Here is a 16664-nt window from a genome sequence, read left to right on the forward strand (position 1 = left end):
GCTTGGGGTTATTGCTACTCTTGGTCAAGTTTCCCTTGTCCGACCATCAGCCGATGCCACTGATCTCACGCATTTGGGGGACACTCACTTGGCTTCAGGGAGTGCATTCAGGTGCAGTAGGTAGCGATGGGCGTGTCAGGCCCTCTAGAGGAGGCTGGCCGTTGAGGTCACAGGATGGCCCTATTCACCTGGCTGCTCGGCAGGCTTCACCAGTGCCTAGCTAAGCTCAGGGCCCAAAAAGAATCCCAAAGAGTATGGGGGAGTCTCCCTGGGAAAGACATCTTCTGCACAGGAGTTCTGATGAAGTGTGGTGGCTACCCCAGCCAGAGCAAAGGTGAATGCATTGGGAGGGGTTTTCCAGACCAGACATTCATGGTCCGAAGCTCCATGGTGGACGTCTTTTAACTTTCAAGTGTGGGCCAACATGTCAGAGATGTTTCTTTGCTTTCGAGAATCCTGAGACTCAAAAAAGTGTGGTCCTTAGACCAGTGGTCCACAGAGAGGGCAAAGCCACTCTGAATTCGGTCTTTCCTGTTACTCACCTCTTTGATCTCACTATGACTTCTGGGAACCTAGGGGTTTTTTTTTCAGGGAAGTCCACTTGCACAGTTGTTCTCGGAGCTCTTAGTTAGAGAGGGAAATCCTGTGTCCTACGGCAAACAAAGGAAAGGCCAGGTGGGGTGCACGCCTGTAATTCCAGAACCTGGGAGGCAGAGACAGGAGGAAGGGTGCAGTCTGAGGCCAGTCCCTGCCCAGGAGAGCTGGGATAGTCAGGACTGCACAGCAAGAGCCATCTCTAAAAACCAAACCACACAAAAAACAGAAGAATGAGTTTTTCTTTTTAATTTTCTTATAGTTTCTTGGGGGGGGGATATTCCATCAAGGCTTCCTGTTTTATAGAGTGGGGGCATCCTCTGTGGGACATGAATTTAGTCTAGTTGTTGGCCTTGGTGCAGGATGGGCTCTTGGATTCTTGTCTGGATTTGCTAAAGAAACTTTTGGGATTTACAGGGTGCTGATGATGGAGATTGGCGAGAATCTGGATAAATCCGACGTGGCCTCATTAATTTTCCTCATGAGAGATTACACAGGCCGAGGCAAGGTAGCCAAGGACAAGGTGAGTTGTGTTTCCTTGGTGCCCATTCTAAGAGCTGTCAGAAGTAGGACCCTGGGGTCTGGAGAGATGGCTCAGAGGTTAAGAGCACTGGCTGTTCTTCCAGAGGTCCTGAGTTCAATTCCCAGTAACCACATGGGGGCTCACAACCTTCTATAGTGAGATCTGGTGTCCTCTTTTGTCATGCAGACAGAACACTGCACACATATATAATAAATAAATCTTAAAGAAAGAAAGAATGAAAGAATTCAGAAAGAAAGAAGCAGGGCCTGTTCCTTGTAGTATGGAGAGAGGGAAGTGGGCAGCCTGCTGCCGCGATCCCAGGAGCTTTCTCAGATAGTGTGGTAGCAAGAGAATGGGCTTTTAACTGAGAGGAAATAGTTTGGTAGTCTTTCCTCCTGTGGCCCTGGGTGTTTCTTTTATGCTTAGATTTGGTCCTGATTTCTGTAAAAGTCACCGACCTGGCTGGCTTCAACCTCAGTTCTCTGATTTGACAGCTCTCTTCCAGGCGAGGACATCCTGTCTGCTTGTGTGGGTGGAGTAGAGGCCTCAGGGGCTTGGCTTGCTGGTCCACTCTCATTTGCTGGCCCTCGGCTGTTTTACTCCCCTCAGTGGCTGTGGGTGTAGGTGGTGTATGATGTGTGTGGGAAGTGACAAAGATAGAGATGTCTGACCGTTTTAGAGTTGTTGGGGTTACGGGAAGGGTGTTTGAACTCCTGACACAGTTAACCTGAGAATGGGCCAAGAAGAATCTCCAACTCTGGGGGTGACATTAAGTCTTCCAGCGGGCTGCCCCGCCTTTTAGAATTCCCTCAGGCTCCTTGATTATAGACAAACAGGAAGACATCGGGTTCCAACATCAAATGTAAATGAAGAAGAAAGTGAAAACAGGAGTTTTTGGGGTTTTTCCCTAATCAACGCCTTCCATTTATATGTAATTAATTAGGCCTCTTGTCTTTGTAAAACAATGATTAACAGTTAAGTAGCCAAATGTTAACTTGCGGGCAAAATAAAATCCAAAGCCATGCCCGCTTTTGAAATCGTGTTCTTTTCCGCCCAGCTGTTTCAGGGTGAATGAGCAGAGGGCCCCACTCTTTCTGGGAACCAACCCTTGAGTCAGAATGACCTAGAATGTCCAGGATGGATGAAGACAGTTTAAAATGGCATTGTGAGGATTTCCCATATCAACCTTTTCCTCAGCTACCCACCCCCACACTCTCTGGGAAGCACTTACGGTGCGTGGTGCTGGGGATCGCCATACATGTGAGGCAAGCACACTCTGCCACCCGAGCTACAGCCCTAGCCCCCATTTCTTTGAGTCGAATTTAGGAGGGCGATTGGTTCTGAGCAGAACTGTCACCAAGGTTACCGGAAGGTCTCGTCTTGCCACCTTTTCCTGCTGTAATGATCACAAGGTGGCCTAGAGTTTGCATTACGGATGTGTTAGCTCCACTCACGATGTGTGTTTCTTGTTGGTGATTCTCTTAGAGTTTCTTGGATCTGGTGATCGAACTGGAGAAACTGAATCTTGTTGCTGCAGATCAATTGAACTTATTAGAAAAATGCCTGAAGAGCATCCACAGGATAGATTTGAAGACCAAAATCCAGAAGTACGCGCAGTCGGGTAAGGAATTTCGGTGTCTCGGTGATCTTCAGTGCACAGTAGGGACGGTTGGTGGAGAGTTGTCACCTGTTGGGTGCCTGGCTGAAATGGAACCCAAGCATCCCAGGTCCCTCTAATCTACACTAAGAGATCATAGTCCTTGTAGCCTTCATATCCCAATATCCCAACCCTACTGGCAAATCTCCTGCCTCTGAAAATTGCTACCAAGCAGATCTTACCATTCTGGTCTTTAAAGAAGTCTGTTATCTCTGTTTTTAAAGGGCAGGGAGACTGTGAACTTTCAGAACTTTGATTATAGAAAGAACCCTGTTGCCCAGCTCCATGTTGGCCCCGGTGACCACCATCCAACTCTGGGTGGTGTCACCGAGTCCGATTGCTGTCCGGTATGTGTGCTGTGTTTCACTTAACCTCATGGAAAAGGTCACTTTGGTTTTTTTCTTTAATTAAGGGGGTTAATCCCTTCTACCTTACACTGAACACAGGGTCACAGTGTTAGGTCATGACTGACACTTGCTTATATATAAGACAATCTGCCCTCATTCTGAATGACAGAATCAGGAATGGCCTTAGTTTCCTTTTGAATTTAAAAGTATGTTTATTTATTTATTTATTTATTTATTCATTCATTTAGTGTGTGTCTTTGTGTGTGTGTGTGTGCGCGCACACACACACATATACACACCCACATGTCATGTGGATGTCATTTCTTTCCTCCCACCATGTGGGGCCTGGGGATTGAAATTAGTTTGTCATCCTTTCAATCGCTTTTTTTTTTTTTTTTTTTTTTTTGGTTTTTCGAGACAGAGTTTCTCTGTAGCTATGGAGCCTGTTCTGGAACTAGCTCTTGTAGACCAGACTGGCCTCAAACTCACAGAGATCCTCCTGCCTCTGCCTCCCGAGTGCTGGGATTAAAGGCGTGTGCCACCACCGCCCGGCAAGTCATTCTTACTGGTGAACAGAAGTTATCCGAGTGGATGCTTTGAATTCAGACGGTTCAGGGTTAAGGTATTTGAAAAGACTGGCTGGGGTCTGAGGCATTGTTGAAGAGTCGTTTGACAGTTCGTGAATCTTAGCCCCTCTCTCTGTCTTTCCAGGCCAAGGAGCAGGATCAAATTACATGAATTCCCTCCAGGCTTCTCTCCCAAACTTGAGCATCAAGGAGCCTGTGTATAACTCAAGGGTGAGTCTGGAGCCGGTGTACGGAGTGCCAGCATGAACCTGCTTCAGAGGAGTCATAAAAGTGTGCATCTCGTTTCATGTGTTGTAAGAACTGAACAAATAATGATACACGTGTATTTGATTAAGAACGTGTGCAACTTCTTATGATTATAAACCTTAAAGTGCTCAGCTGGTGGGCGGTGGCGGCGCATGCCTTTAATCCCAGTGCTTGGGAGGAAGAGGCAGGCGGATCTCTGAGTTTGAGACTAGCGTGGTCTACAGTGCATTCCAGTATAACCAAGGCTGCACGGAGCTGTCTCAAAAAACGAACAAACAAACAAAAGAGCTGGAGAGATGGCTCAGCAGTTAAGAGCACTGACTGCTCTTCCAGAGGTCCTGAGTTCAAGTCCCAGCAACCACATGGTGGCTCACAACCATCTGTAATGGGATCTGATTCCCTCTTCTGGTTTGTATGAAGATGGGTCACTCATATACATTAAATAAATATTTTAAAAAAACAAAAAAAGGGAAAAAAAGAGAAGAAAAATGTGTTTAATAATATATTTGGGGAGTTTAAGGAATATGTAATAAGAAAGTATCTTATGTGTCACATGTCTGTTACATAGGTATGACTATTATTAATATTTTGGGTGCTTTCTTTTAGTCTTATTTTTATGTGCATTAGCAAATGTATCTATTTATACAGTTGGATATTTTTTCATTGTTTGTTTCTTTGAAGGCTCTCTTTTAAAATAAAAACAGATAGGATGTGCCTGTAGAAAGACAAGCTTCAGCGTCCCCTAAGATATCTTAAAATTGTGATTTCTCCCTCCCCAGTAACACTCACATTCCAGTTACTCTCTGTTAAGGCAACTCTTCTTGACCAGTCTCTTGACTGTGCAGAGACTGTCTATATACATACAGTGTACAAGGGGTAGCACACCTTGTCATCATTCTGAACACAGGTTTCTTAGACATGGTACCACACGGTTCACGTGAGATCACACATGTAACCCTGTCTGACCTGGAATCCAATGTTAGCCCAGGCTGGCCTTGAACGGCAAGGACCTTCTCCTTGCTTCAGCCTCCTAAGTGCCAACATTGTAGGTCCGTCCTGCCAGGAGGGCTGTAGCTTCCGTTTTCTACACACACCACCATGTGTTTAGTTCTTTCTTGCTGATGTGCAGATTGCCTCTGTTCTTGTGTTAAGACAAACATGGCTGCAAAATAAATATCCTGATTCTCACCTCTTTGTGCATTTTCTTTTTTAAAAAAATTAATTTAAAACATATTTTCCTTTTCATTTTTTTGTTTATGTGTATGCATGTGTGCCTGTATGGGTTTTTGTATACCACGTGTGTTCAGGAGCCCAGTAGAGTCAGAAGAGGGCATCAAACCCCCTAGAACCGGAGTTGCAGGCACTTGTGAGTCACCATGTGGTTGCTGGGAATTGAACTCAGGACCTCTGGAAGAGCAGTCAGTGCTTTTAACCTCTGAGCCATCTCCAGCCTTTTGCCTTTTTACTGTGTGTGTCTTAATAATTTAAAAATCGGCAAACTTTTCTTTAATGAGTGACAGAACAAAATATTTATTTTTCTAGTTAATGATCGCAAGTGTCTCGTGGTTGCGTGTGGTTGTGTTCTGAGGAGCGCAGTTCATTTTGTGTTTATTCCCTGGCTAATCTTTGATCATGAGAAGAAACCTTGGTATGATGTGAACCTAACCCCCCCCCCCCCTTGAAGTTATGCGGACTTCGGGGTGGATCCTTAGACTCTAGTTAAGTTTGGCGGTTGAATTATAAACACTTCTATGAGTGTCTGTCATGAAAACATCCCTCCCATTTTATAAACAGTTTCTGGGAGGATGCTGGCTATAGGAGGTACCACTGGGCAAGAGACTGGCTGTTAAGGACTGCACTGCCCCACTCACTAACTGAACGATGAGGGCATGTATGTCTAAACCACAGGGATTGTGTATATGTACCTGCTACAGGCCCGGCCTGGCTCAGCCTTTGCTCATCCCACTATCTCCTGATCTATCTGTAAACCACACTCATCTCATTGCTTAGGTTTTTAACTTGTCGCTCTAGTCTCCGATAGAAGACTAAGTCAAAGCCGGATTTAGGATATTCTGAGCTCTCTCTCCCACTGCCTATTATTATAACTTACACTAACATCCTTAGTTAAAAATCCCTCCATGTTTTCATGGCTCTGTTTCTGTTCTGCCAATGCAGGTGGGCATCCTCCCTGTCCGTGTAGCCTGCTTGGGATCCAACATGCTTTGCGCCTCGTTTCTCTTTACGCTTGCTGTGTCTGGCACGCGACTTGATCTCTCACTTAGTATCAGGCATCGAGGCACATGAACCTGGTAGATTTCTCACAAGATTTAGGCTCTGATTAAGTCAGGATTATTCCTGGGGGGGGGGGGGGCGGAGGACCGTAGCTTGCACGTCTTCAGTTTGCACACAGATGTGCCCTCAGAAGCAGCTTGCTGGATAATGTACTTCCTTCTTTGGGTAGGAGAGCTAAAGAGGTCAGCCGTTGTTGAAATACCAGTGGTCAGATGGTGGTAGGAAGTGATGTCATCTTGGAAAGTTCCTGCCATCTGAGAGGAGAGAAACAGGTCGGTTTACTCTCCCAGGAGTGGTTCTTGCAGAGTACGCGACTGTCGAGAATCACGCCCACAGATCACTTACCTCGGAGCCATAATTGGACTTTATTTATTTATTTATTTATTTATTTAGGGGTCCTGCAGACTGTACTCAGGGCTTTGGATATAGACATTTATTAAGTGCTTCTGTGCACGCTAGAGTGTGCTGAGGGTTTCTGAGTAATGAAATACCACAAATACCCTTCATGGCTAAGGCCTGTGAGTAAGTTTAGCATTCAAGAGCATGGGCTCCATCCTCAGCACCTGCCTGGTGGCTCACAACTGTCTGTAGTTCCAGTCCCGGAAGATCCAATGCCTTAATTCTGATCTCCACAGACACCAGGCATATACATGCATGCAAAACTCATATATGTTAAAAAAAAAAGACCTCCTTAGCATCTATGTTTGGCAGGTACTATTCTATTCTTATCCTCACCTTTACACGTGAAGAAGCAGAGAGGTAAAATGGCTTGCTCACACTTCTAACCAGGCTGCACTTTGCCCTGGTGTTCACGGGAGGCCCTGAATGTCAGTCTCTGTCCCAGAGTGCTCTGAGTTGGGACTGTTCCAGCACCCGATGCGGTACGGTAACAGCTTAGAGCCGCTATGAAGTAGTCTAGCGTGCAAGTTTAGTTCCAGCTTCAAAATGCTTTCAGTTCTGACTGGGAGAGTTGATCTAATCTTCGACAGTATAGTGTGGAACTTACAGGGTTAACTGTCCCTGCAGTTCATATTTAGGTAGCTGCAGAGGTGATATTTTTATCACCCCCCCCACCGTGTAAAAATATTGAGCTATTTAAAGAGGTGTAACATAGTGAGCTTCCGAAAAAAAACTAACAGTGTGATCTTCTTTTTTGTTTTTGAAGCTCCAGAACGGGCAAAGCAAGGAACAAAGATTTGCGGAACACCTTCACGTTCAAAGTAAGGCCCCCAATCTCTTACGGCTATTCTTTATAAATGCTTCGTAGCTTTAGTACAAGGGGCTGAGGTATAACTCAGCGGTAGAACACTTGACTGGTGCGAATGAGTCCCTGGGTTCCATCTCCAGTATCGGAAAAGGAAAAAAAAAAATCACACTGTTGTGTCTGGTGGTCCCTGCTTATTGACGTAGCTGCTTGAGAGGCTGAAGCAGGAGGATCTCTTGTGCCCAGGTGTTTGAGAGAGACCTTAGCAATGTGGTGAGACCCTGTCATCTAAGAAAGAGAAGAAGAAAAGAAAGAAAAGAAGGGGGAGAAGTTTCATTGTAGGGTTGGTGCTTTCGTTATCCGCATATTTTAATTAAGCTCCCAAAAGGCAGTAAAACACATTCTTCGGGTGAACTCACCGACTCATGTAGTTCCCCTCTGACTTAGCTCATCTAAACCTGGATAACACCCCCTCTATCAGGCACAGAGCCTAGGCTGTGTTTGTCAGACGAGCGACGTTAGTGCATCTGAAATGGAGCTATAGCCAGACCATGGTGAACGTTAATCCAGCCATGATAGAGAACCACAGGAAACCAAGTATCCAGCAGCAGGAAGAAAGGTTAATCTGGACCACCTCTTCCATGAAAAGAAAAGAAAAGAAAAGAAAAGCGATTAAAATATTGTTCATTTCAATCTATATGTTCTCTTCATTCTTAAAACATCAGCTCGAGTTCTCGGCATTATTTAAATTTTTGTTTGTTTTGGGATGGCTAGAGATAGAATCTTGCTGGGCTGGTATTTATGATGTAGCCCAGGCTGGCCTCAAGCCCACAGCAATCATCCCATTTCAGTCTTTGCGAGGGCTGGGATTGCAGGGATGTGCTGCCATAGCTGGCTTATAGCATCATTTTTTTTTAAAAAAGGTTTTTCTTTGCTGCACGGGGACCTTTCTATAGTGAGAGTCAAGACTCAGCCCTGTACTGGTGAGTTAGCCTGTGTTTCGAGCCAGTGTGAGCAGGGCTCTATGCCGGGATGGAGGGTGGCAGGGCTACCCTAGGGCTTTTGAATCTGCTGTGTGCTCAGTAGAGGAACTCAACATGATTGGGGCAGCCGGAGCGTTTTGAGGGGCCTTGTCCCCTGATGGAGCCTTGCCCGTGCAGTTTGTGTAGGGTGCAGGCTCTGTGTGCTCCTGGAAGCTGAGAACCATTTTACCCCAACCAGCCAGATGGCGCCGCTCACGCCTGCCGCTCCCTCCCTAACATTCTTCTCTCGGGTGAAAACTGTTGAGAACGGAATTAATTCCTGAACTGACAGCCTGTTTCTTAAAACACTGCTGAGGTGGAGGAGTTAGCACTCCGAATGCCACTGAAAGTGGAAAATGGGCCGGGCGGTGGTGGCGCACACCTCTAATCCCAGCACGCGAGAGGCAGAGGCAGGTGAATCTCTGTGAGTTCGAGGCCAGCCTGCTCTACAAGAGCTAGTTCCAGGACAGGCTCCAAAGCTACATGGAAATTCTGTCTCAAAAAACAAAACAAACAAGCAAATAAAAAAGTGGAAAACGGGAGACCTGGCATGCTAGCCTGGGAACATAAAGCAAGCACTGTTATGAGAGCCACCTTTCCGCTTTGGACTGGTCTTGACTCACTAATAAAAGGAAAAGCATCCAGTTGAGTTGGCCTTAAACTAAGAAGTTTAAGATAAACAAGCCGTGGGTTCAGGTCAGTTTGGACTTCCAAATGGTTCCTACTGAAAGATCTTGATGGTGACGGTGACTGGCACTTATTGTCTGGCTGGTTCAAAATCTTTAACCAAGATAGGCATGTCTCTGAGATAGGCATTTCACTGAGAAATGCCACACACGTATTCTAAGGAAGAATAGATTGAGTACATGCCAAGGGTGCAGCAGGCTGGGCAGTAACCAGAGTACCGTCTGGAATCTAACTAATGGGGTTTCTTTTCTGTTAAAATAAACAATGATTGTTAGGAGGAAACCAAGCAAAATTCCCTCCTAATCCGATACGACAGTGATCGTTGCAATTCATGTTTGGTTTATTTTATTCTCTCGTCAATTTATTCTGTTGTCTTATTAGAGAGGGCTTCATTGCCCAGCTCAGGCAGGTCTCACACGAACAGCCATCATCCTCTGAGGTGCTGGATTGCAAGTGTGGACTATCCCACCCTGTTGATGTTTGATTTATATGCGTCTTTAAAATGATTATACTGTTGGGGATTGAACCTAGAACCTCACAAGCCTGGCCAAGTGTTCTCCCACTGAGTTCCAACCTCCGGTGGTTGATGTAAACCTCTCTTGCTCTTTAAGGAACACTTGTCTCTCAGTATCTGTGGGGGATTTGTTCCAGGATGCCCTGTGGGTACGGCAATCTGCAGATGCCCCAGATTCTTATACAGCAGGGGATAGCATGTCCGTATAACTTGTTTATCCAATCCTACACTTAAACCCTTTCTTTATTACTTACAATGTTTAGTCCAGTGGAAATTCTATAGTTCTTATACTTCCCTCTCTAGGGAACAATGACAAGAAAAATTATTTTATCATCCATTTTAATATGAATATGTTGCATAGACAGATCAAATATATAACAATTTCTTTTAGCGTTCTACACATTGCAAAGTTTGCAACCATGTGTATCATAGTTGACTGAATTGGGTTTATGTTTGTGACTTTTAGGGTTTTTCCTAGCCAGGGCTACGGTAAGCAGTCAGTCAGCAGATGTCTCTGATATACATTTTTTTATTCATGGTTTATTATTTTCTTAAAACTTCTAAATGGATTATTTGGCTTAAAGCATATTTATTGCTAGTTGTCCTTTAGAAAGCCTGGCTTAGGGGCCAAGGAGACAGCTCAGTCGGTGAAATGTTTTCTATGCAAGCATGAGGGACTGAGTTCAATCTCAGGCACCCACATCAACGAACCTGGATGTACTGGTGCACACCTATGGTCCCAGCACTGGGGAGATAGAGGCAGGAAGATCCCCAGGCTTGTGGGCCAGTCAGCCTATATGAACTGACAAGCTTTGGGTTCAGCGAGAGATTCTATAATGAAAAACAAGCTGAAAAGTGATTAAGAAAAACACATGTCAGCCACTGGCCTCCACATGTGAAAGCAGGGGTACTTGCACCTGCATGAACATACACACACACACACCATACACACATATACACATACACATGCACACATACATACGCATACACACACACACATATGCATACATACATGCACACACAATACATACACATGCATACACACATACACATGCACATATACATATGCATACACACATGCACACATACATGCACACACATACACAATACACACACATGCATACACGTGCACATATGCACACATATACGCATGCATACACACAATGCATATACGTATGCATACTCACACACATGCATGCACACATACAACACACGCATACACACATGCACATACCTGCATCATACATGCAAACACACATGTATACACACATGCATACACACACACACACACACACTCAGGTTCAAAGCTGAGGGTGGTAGCACAGGACGGCATGGCAATCCTAGCCCTCATGAGCTAAAGCAGGAGGAACACAAATTTGAGGCAGGCTCAGCCTGGGCTACATATCAAGAGCCCACCTCTGAAACCAAACAAACCCCATTCGCTTCCCCCAAACCTCACAGATTCTGGCAAGGTTGTTTTTTCTCCTCCTTCGTCCTATCTTTAGACATCGTTTCTCACTTTGCCGCAGCCTTGGCCTAGAGATTGAACGAGCAGCCAGGACGACAGCGCCTCGGCACGGAGGTGTGAGCCAGCCCATTCGTGGCTCCGGCACCCAGAGCTCCCCTCCTTGCGCAGGCTGATTGAGTCATTGTTGTGGAGCAGAGTTTGCCATGGGCTCACCACTTTCCTTGTGTGCTGTGCGCTGTCTGGCTGCTGACATTTTATTTAATCATCCCCCAGCCTCACAGAACTATGAAAACATTGGCCATCTGTTCTGTACATAGCACATATACAGAAGCTTCCCTTCCCGCGTGCTCCAAGCTGTTTCCTTTAGATGCAGTCCAGGGTTTGGGCCCATGTAGGAAAGCTATCGGTATAGCGGAGGCAGAGTTTTGAATTCTCCTTATCAGGTTCACCCCCCGCTCCCCCACCCCCGGGCACCTGGAGGAGGTCAAGGGAGAGCCCTCTTACACTTGCATGGTGTGGTTTTTCTACGGACTCCTGGAATAACGGGGGCTCTTGAGTTTTCTTTTGAACCAGGCTCTTTCATGTGAGTTGGAACTTTGGGCTGAGTCTAGCCGGAAAAAGAATAGGTGGTTAAGAAATGAGCAGACAAGCCAGGTGGTAGTGGCGCACGCCTTTAATCCCAGCAGAGGCAGGTGGATCTCTGGGAGTTTGAGGTCAGTCTGGTCTTCAAGAGCTAGTTCCAGGACAGGCTCCCAAAGACACAGAGAAACCCTGTCTCAAAAAACCAAAACCAAAAAAAAAAAAAAAAAAAAAAAAAAAGAAAACGAAAAGAAAAAGAAAAAAGAAAGAAAGAAATGAGCAGACAAAACAAAACAAATCAAAAAACTCAGTTATGATGGAAAGAACTCAGCCAGAATGGGTGTAATTAAGTTCTGTCTTGTAAACAATTCTCTCTCTCTCTCTCTCTCTCTCTCTCACTCTCTCTCTCTCTCTCTCTCATCCCCCAGGACAACCGGTGAAGACATCCATTCAGGAATCAGGAGCTTTTTTGCCTCCGGTAAAGAATAAATTCTCTGATTCGGTATTGTATACACAAGTATCTGCTAGAACACTGACATCCTAAAAAAAAAAAAAAAAAAAAAAATAGAAAAAAGAAAAAAGAAAAAAAAAAACCATCCAAAACAGATCTGAAAAATTTTTCGTGACAACTGGGTGCCTGTGTGTAATTCTGAGAACTCATTGGCCAGGGGCCTTGAATATAGTAGAGATTAAAAAAAAAAAAAAGATGTTCAAGTTGATGGCATGAATGAACTTTGGAATGCAGGGAGGTTCCAAGTGGCAGCTCGTGTCTCAGCCGGGTCACTGCTGGGCACCCATGGGCAGTGACACTGTGTTGAACTGTATTGCGTCCTAGCTTTTATCTGGGCCGACAACCTCTTCTTAAGAGGAGGCGGTGGAAGGCTGTCGTTTGTACTGGCTTAGAAAGATGTATCTTGTTACTGCTTTAGGCTTCCGTGAAGGCGCATGGCCCATCTTTCGTCTCTCTTCCAAATTCTCTTTATTCCGCAAAACTAAGACCCATGTAAAGAAATGACGAGGCTTATTAATTAAAATTAAGCAAGAGCCGAAGCAGCTGTTTGCCTGAAACACATTCTCGGAATGGAGGGGGAAAAAAAACCCTGACATTAATGGGAAATGCCAGCTGAGATGACTTTAGGCCGTGTCTGTTGAGTGACTCACTTGCCAAAGGGATGCTTAAAACAGTCCAGAGGAGGAGAGGACACAGGAGGGAGACCTAAGGGAGCAGAGAGGTAGCCAGCATCTCTAATTACACCTGCCTTTCTTTGTAGCACATACATGAAGAGAGTTACAGGATGCAGAGCAAGCCCCTGGGTATCTGCTTGATCATCGATTGCATCGGCAATGACGTAGGTAGGTGCAGAAGCCACAGGTTAACGGCTTCCCTGCAGCGTGTTCACGACCAAGCAACTTGGGTTTGTTAGCACGGTAAATACTAGCTGCAATAACAAAGTACACTCTGTTATGACGTTCGCTTTTCTACTCCGTGTGGTCGGTCAGTTGGTGATTCCATCATCTTGGGGCCTTGGAGTCTTCTGCAGGGTCCTCTATGTGATTGACAGGTGAGAGGATAGAGACTGTGTTCCAGACCTGAGAGTGATGTCCCTCATCTCTACCCACATTCTATTGGTCAGAACTTAAACAAGTGGCTCAAGTTAACTACAACGGGCATAGATAAACCGGTCCAGCTATGTGTTAGGAGAAACAGGAGATGAACGGGGGGAGCAGAAGTTATGCCGTGGTAGTTGGCGTGTCTTTAGTCTACCTGTGCATCCTGGGTTTTATTCGTCAGGGTCATCCAGGGGCATTTATAACGAGAGGCATTCTGGTTTCTAGTATTATCTGGTGTTTCAGCTTTTCGTCATGAAAGCCTTCCTTGGGGCCATTAAAAGCATTCTGTCTGTGTTTGCTTAGAGGGCTGTGAGGAGTGTTTGAGCCACACGTGGCTTTAATCTACCTGCGAGGCATCGTCATCTGGATCTGAATTGTTTTGCTCAGTTGTTGTATGTATGACTGGACCGCTGGCCATAGATCAAGAGGGAAGGAGGGGGAGCCTAGACGCAGGAATAACTTCCCGTTTAATCATGAACTGGTGGCAGTTCACGGCTTTCGTGCCTCTCAACGTTCCTTAGCATGAGTCAGAGATGACTCGCTCAGAACATTACCATGTGAGAAGAGAGGCTAAGAGAGGCTCAAGTTAGCAAATATGAAACTATGTTTTCCAGGATTTCAGCTACGATCCCACTTCCTCGTGTTCTGTTTTTGGTAGGTATGAGGAACGTGTCCTTTCCTTTTATATTGGTTTGAATGAAAATGGCCCCAATAGGCTCGTATTTGAAAGTATGGCCTTGTTGGTGGAGGTGTGTCACCGGGGTGGGTTTGGGGTTTCAAAAGTCCACACCAGGTTCGGTGTCTCGCTGCTTACTGCCTGTGAGTCAGGACGGTTACTCTCAGCTGCCGCCCTAGTAACATGCCTGTCTGCTTGCTGCCATGATGATGGTGGGCTAACCTTCTGAAATACTGAGCAAGCCTCCAATCAAATGCTTGCTCTACAGCACAGCAGTAGAGGCCCTACCTCTAAGATACCATTTTTTTATGGTACTATGTTAGCATTCATATCAGGAATGGGGAAATAGTTTCTTAATGAGTCATTTACTGTTCTAAAGGACACGGTGGAATTGTCCTTTGATTTTTGATTGTAATCAGCCCCGTTTCATTCACCAGGAAATATCTGAGACACACAGCTTCCTATGCTGTCCCTCTGTTTATATCGAAGGACTCACAAAGATTAACCCATTGTAACCAAACCACGCCTGTTATTCATGACTCCCACCCAATGCCTGACTGAGTTCTGTTGCTGAGTCGTAGGCTGGGGCTAAATGCAGACCTGTATTTCTCCAATTATAGGGGTGCGTCAGAGTTGGGCACTGGTATGTGATTGCCCAGACTTGAATCACGGCTCTGTCATATCTTAGCTTGTACGTTGGGCTCAGCATCTCTGCTGTAACATCCCTCATGTGATTGTTAGGAGGATGAGCGAGGTTATACTCATAAAGGGTGTAGGACGGTGCCTGGAACAAGCCCACTGACATTTTTCTTATTCTTAATAAAAGTTGGTTTAACTTTAGTGTGTTAAGCTGTAAACACCATGGCTTGGCATTTAGTATGTTGAGTCTGCTCTTAGATGAGTAAGGTGAACAGAGGGTTTGAGGGCTATGCTGGGCTCCCGTGTAAGTGGGGCCCATCCCCACGTGTGGGCACAGAGGAACGGAGGCAGTTACTTCAGAGGGAACAAATTTCAAGCAGAAATCTCAGAAAGTATGGAGGCACCCGACATTGACCTCTGGCCTTAACACATGCACACATCTGTACTTGTACATATATATGATTGCACAGGCACACACACACTCAATCTCGCACATGCATGTGCACACAGAATGGAGTTCCAGGCTGCAGGTCCCCAGTGTCATCCCTTGCAAGGTCAATGTCTTGAAGGTGGAGTGGGGCTGGCCCTACAGAAAGGGCAGTTAGGGATTCATCGCTACCTCCCCGCCAGGAGAGAATCAGGGTTCTTTTGACTCACGTGCTCTTTGTTCCTGAGGGTAAAGCAAATAACTGGACTGGAGGTCACTTATGGAACCTCCCAGCCCAACTGGCCACTCGGCAGGTAAGAAACAAAGTGGTATAGCTTTGCTCAAATTGTGCTGTGCTCTTGTGAGCTGAGAGAACCCAGATCCCTTGGGAGGCTCAGCTGGGCGGGCATGCATCACCTGAAGTAGAAGGACAGTGAGGACAGGCTCCTCACCCACACCAGCTCTGCACTTCCAGCTCTGTGTTCACATGCTCCTCCTGGGACTTTCCACTGAGGCCTCTAGGGCTGGGCTCCTGCTTTGGTGCAAAGACTCTCCGTTGCTTCTTCCCCATCTCATTAGCCCTAGAGCCCTCCATCTTCGAGTTGTTTTGTGGGACTTCCTCTGTCAGGGGAATTTTGCCAACTGGCTAATGGTTAACATCTGGCAGATGTGCAGGGGTTAGATAGCAATCAAGCGGACAAGATCATTACCAGTTGAAACCAAGGTTCTGAATGAAATCAGAAGAAGATAGACAATCAGAGATCCTCAAATCCTTAGTGTCATCCTTTGCATACAACAGATACTTTGCTAATGTTGGATAATGTGGATACTTTGTTAACGACAGATACTTTGTCAATGGCAGATTCTTTGTTAATGGCAGATTCTTTGTTAATGTTGGATACTTTGCTAATGTTGGATACTTTGCTAATGTTGGATACTTTGCTAATGTTGGATACTTTGTTAATGGCGGATACTTTGTTAACGGTGGATACTTTGCTAATGGTAGATACTTTGTTAATGGCAGATACTTTGCTAATGACTTTGCATGGGTGGTCGTATACCGAAGAACTGAGGTTCTGAAACTTGTCTGTGAAACCCATGCTGCTAGCCACTTTGCATGGATGGGAGAGGGAAGAGCTCATCTGTTTGTCTTGCTCTGTGTCACCGGCAGCTGAACAAGTGCCACGCACACAGGTGCTCAGTAAATATTTGCTGAAGGGGTGTGGGTGATGGAGTGGTTCCCGAAGGGTGCTTGTGATGGAGTAAGCTCTCCTATAATGTGTGTTTCAGAACCGGCCCTTGAATAAGCATTAATTAGAGTTTAATAGAGTCTCTTGGACTTCTCTCCTCCTTTTAGCCTATCCCTGCCTCACCCCCCAATCAGACTTTTAACTAAAGACCATACAAATTCCCTAAATATTTATCGGCATATTATTGTCTCTGTCTGGTAAATGCCTACTAAGGATGTCTTACAAACAAAGCATATGCTTGACCCCACACGGAACACATTTGAGGTGGATTCTGTCTCAGAGCCAGTGAGAAAAGATGAGGTTACTTTTCGGTGGATCATTTTTGAAAAGAATCCTCCTAG

The 16664-nt window shown here is 45.6% G+C and overlaps 1 protein-coding gene across 5 annotated transcripts in view; it reads left to right on the plus strand.

Annotated features, from left to right (window-relative positions):
* Cflar (CASP8 and FADD like apoptosis regulator) overlaps positions 1-16664 on the plus strand; it is a 62676-nt gene that overhangs the window by 19054 nt on the left and 26958 nt on the right. For all 5 annotated transcript variants that reach the window (XR_015736859.1, XR_015736860.1, XM_087902409.1 and 2 more), the window contains 6 exons: positions 1012-1117; positions 2603-2738; positions 3833-3918; positions 7412-7466; positions 12149-12198; positions 12992-13073. Coding sequence is in view for 3 of the 5 variants with exons in the window: in XM_087902409.1 (XP_087758535.1) it covers positions 1012-1117; positions 2603-2738; positions 3833-3918; positions 7412-7466; positions 12149-12198; positions 12992-13073 (515 nt within the window). In the remaining 2 variants the exon portion in view is untranslated. The remainder of the gene's footprint in view (positions 1-1011; positions 1118-2602; positions 2739-3832; positions 3919-7411; positions 7467-12148; positions 12199-12991; positions 13074-16664) is intronic.

This window comes from Myodes glareolus, chromosome 27 (assembly GCF_982192425.1).
Source record: "Myodes glareolus chromosome 27, mMyoGla1.1, whole genome shotgun sequence".
Classification (NCBI taxonomy): domain Eukaryota; kingdom Metazoa; phylum Chordata; class Mammalia; order Rodentia; family Cricetidae; genus Myodes; species Myodes glareolus.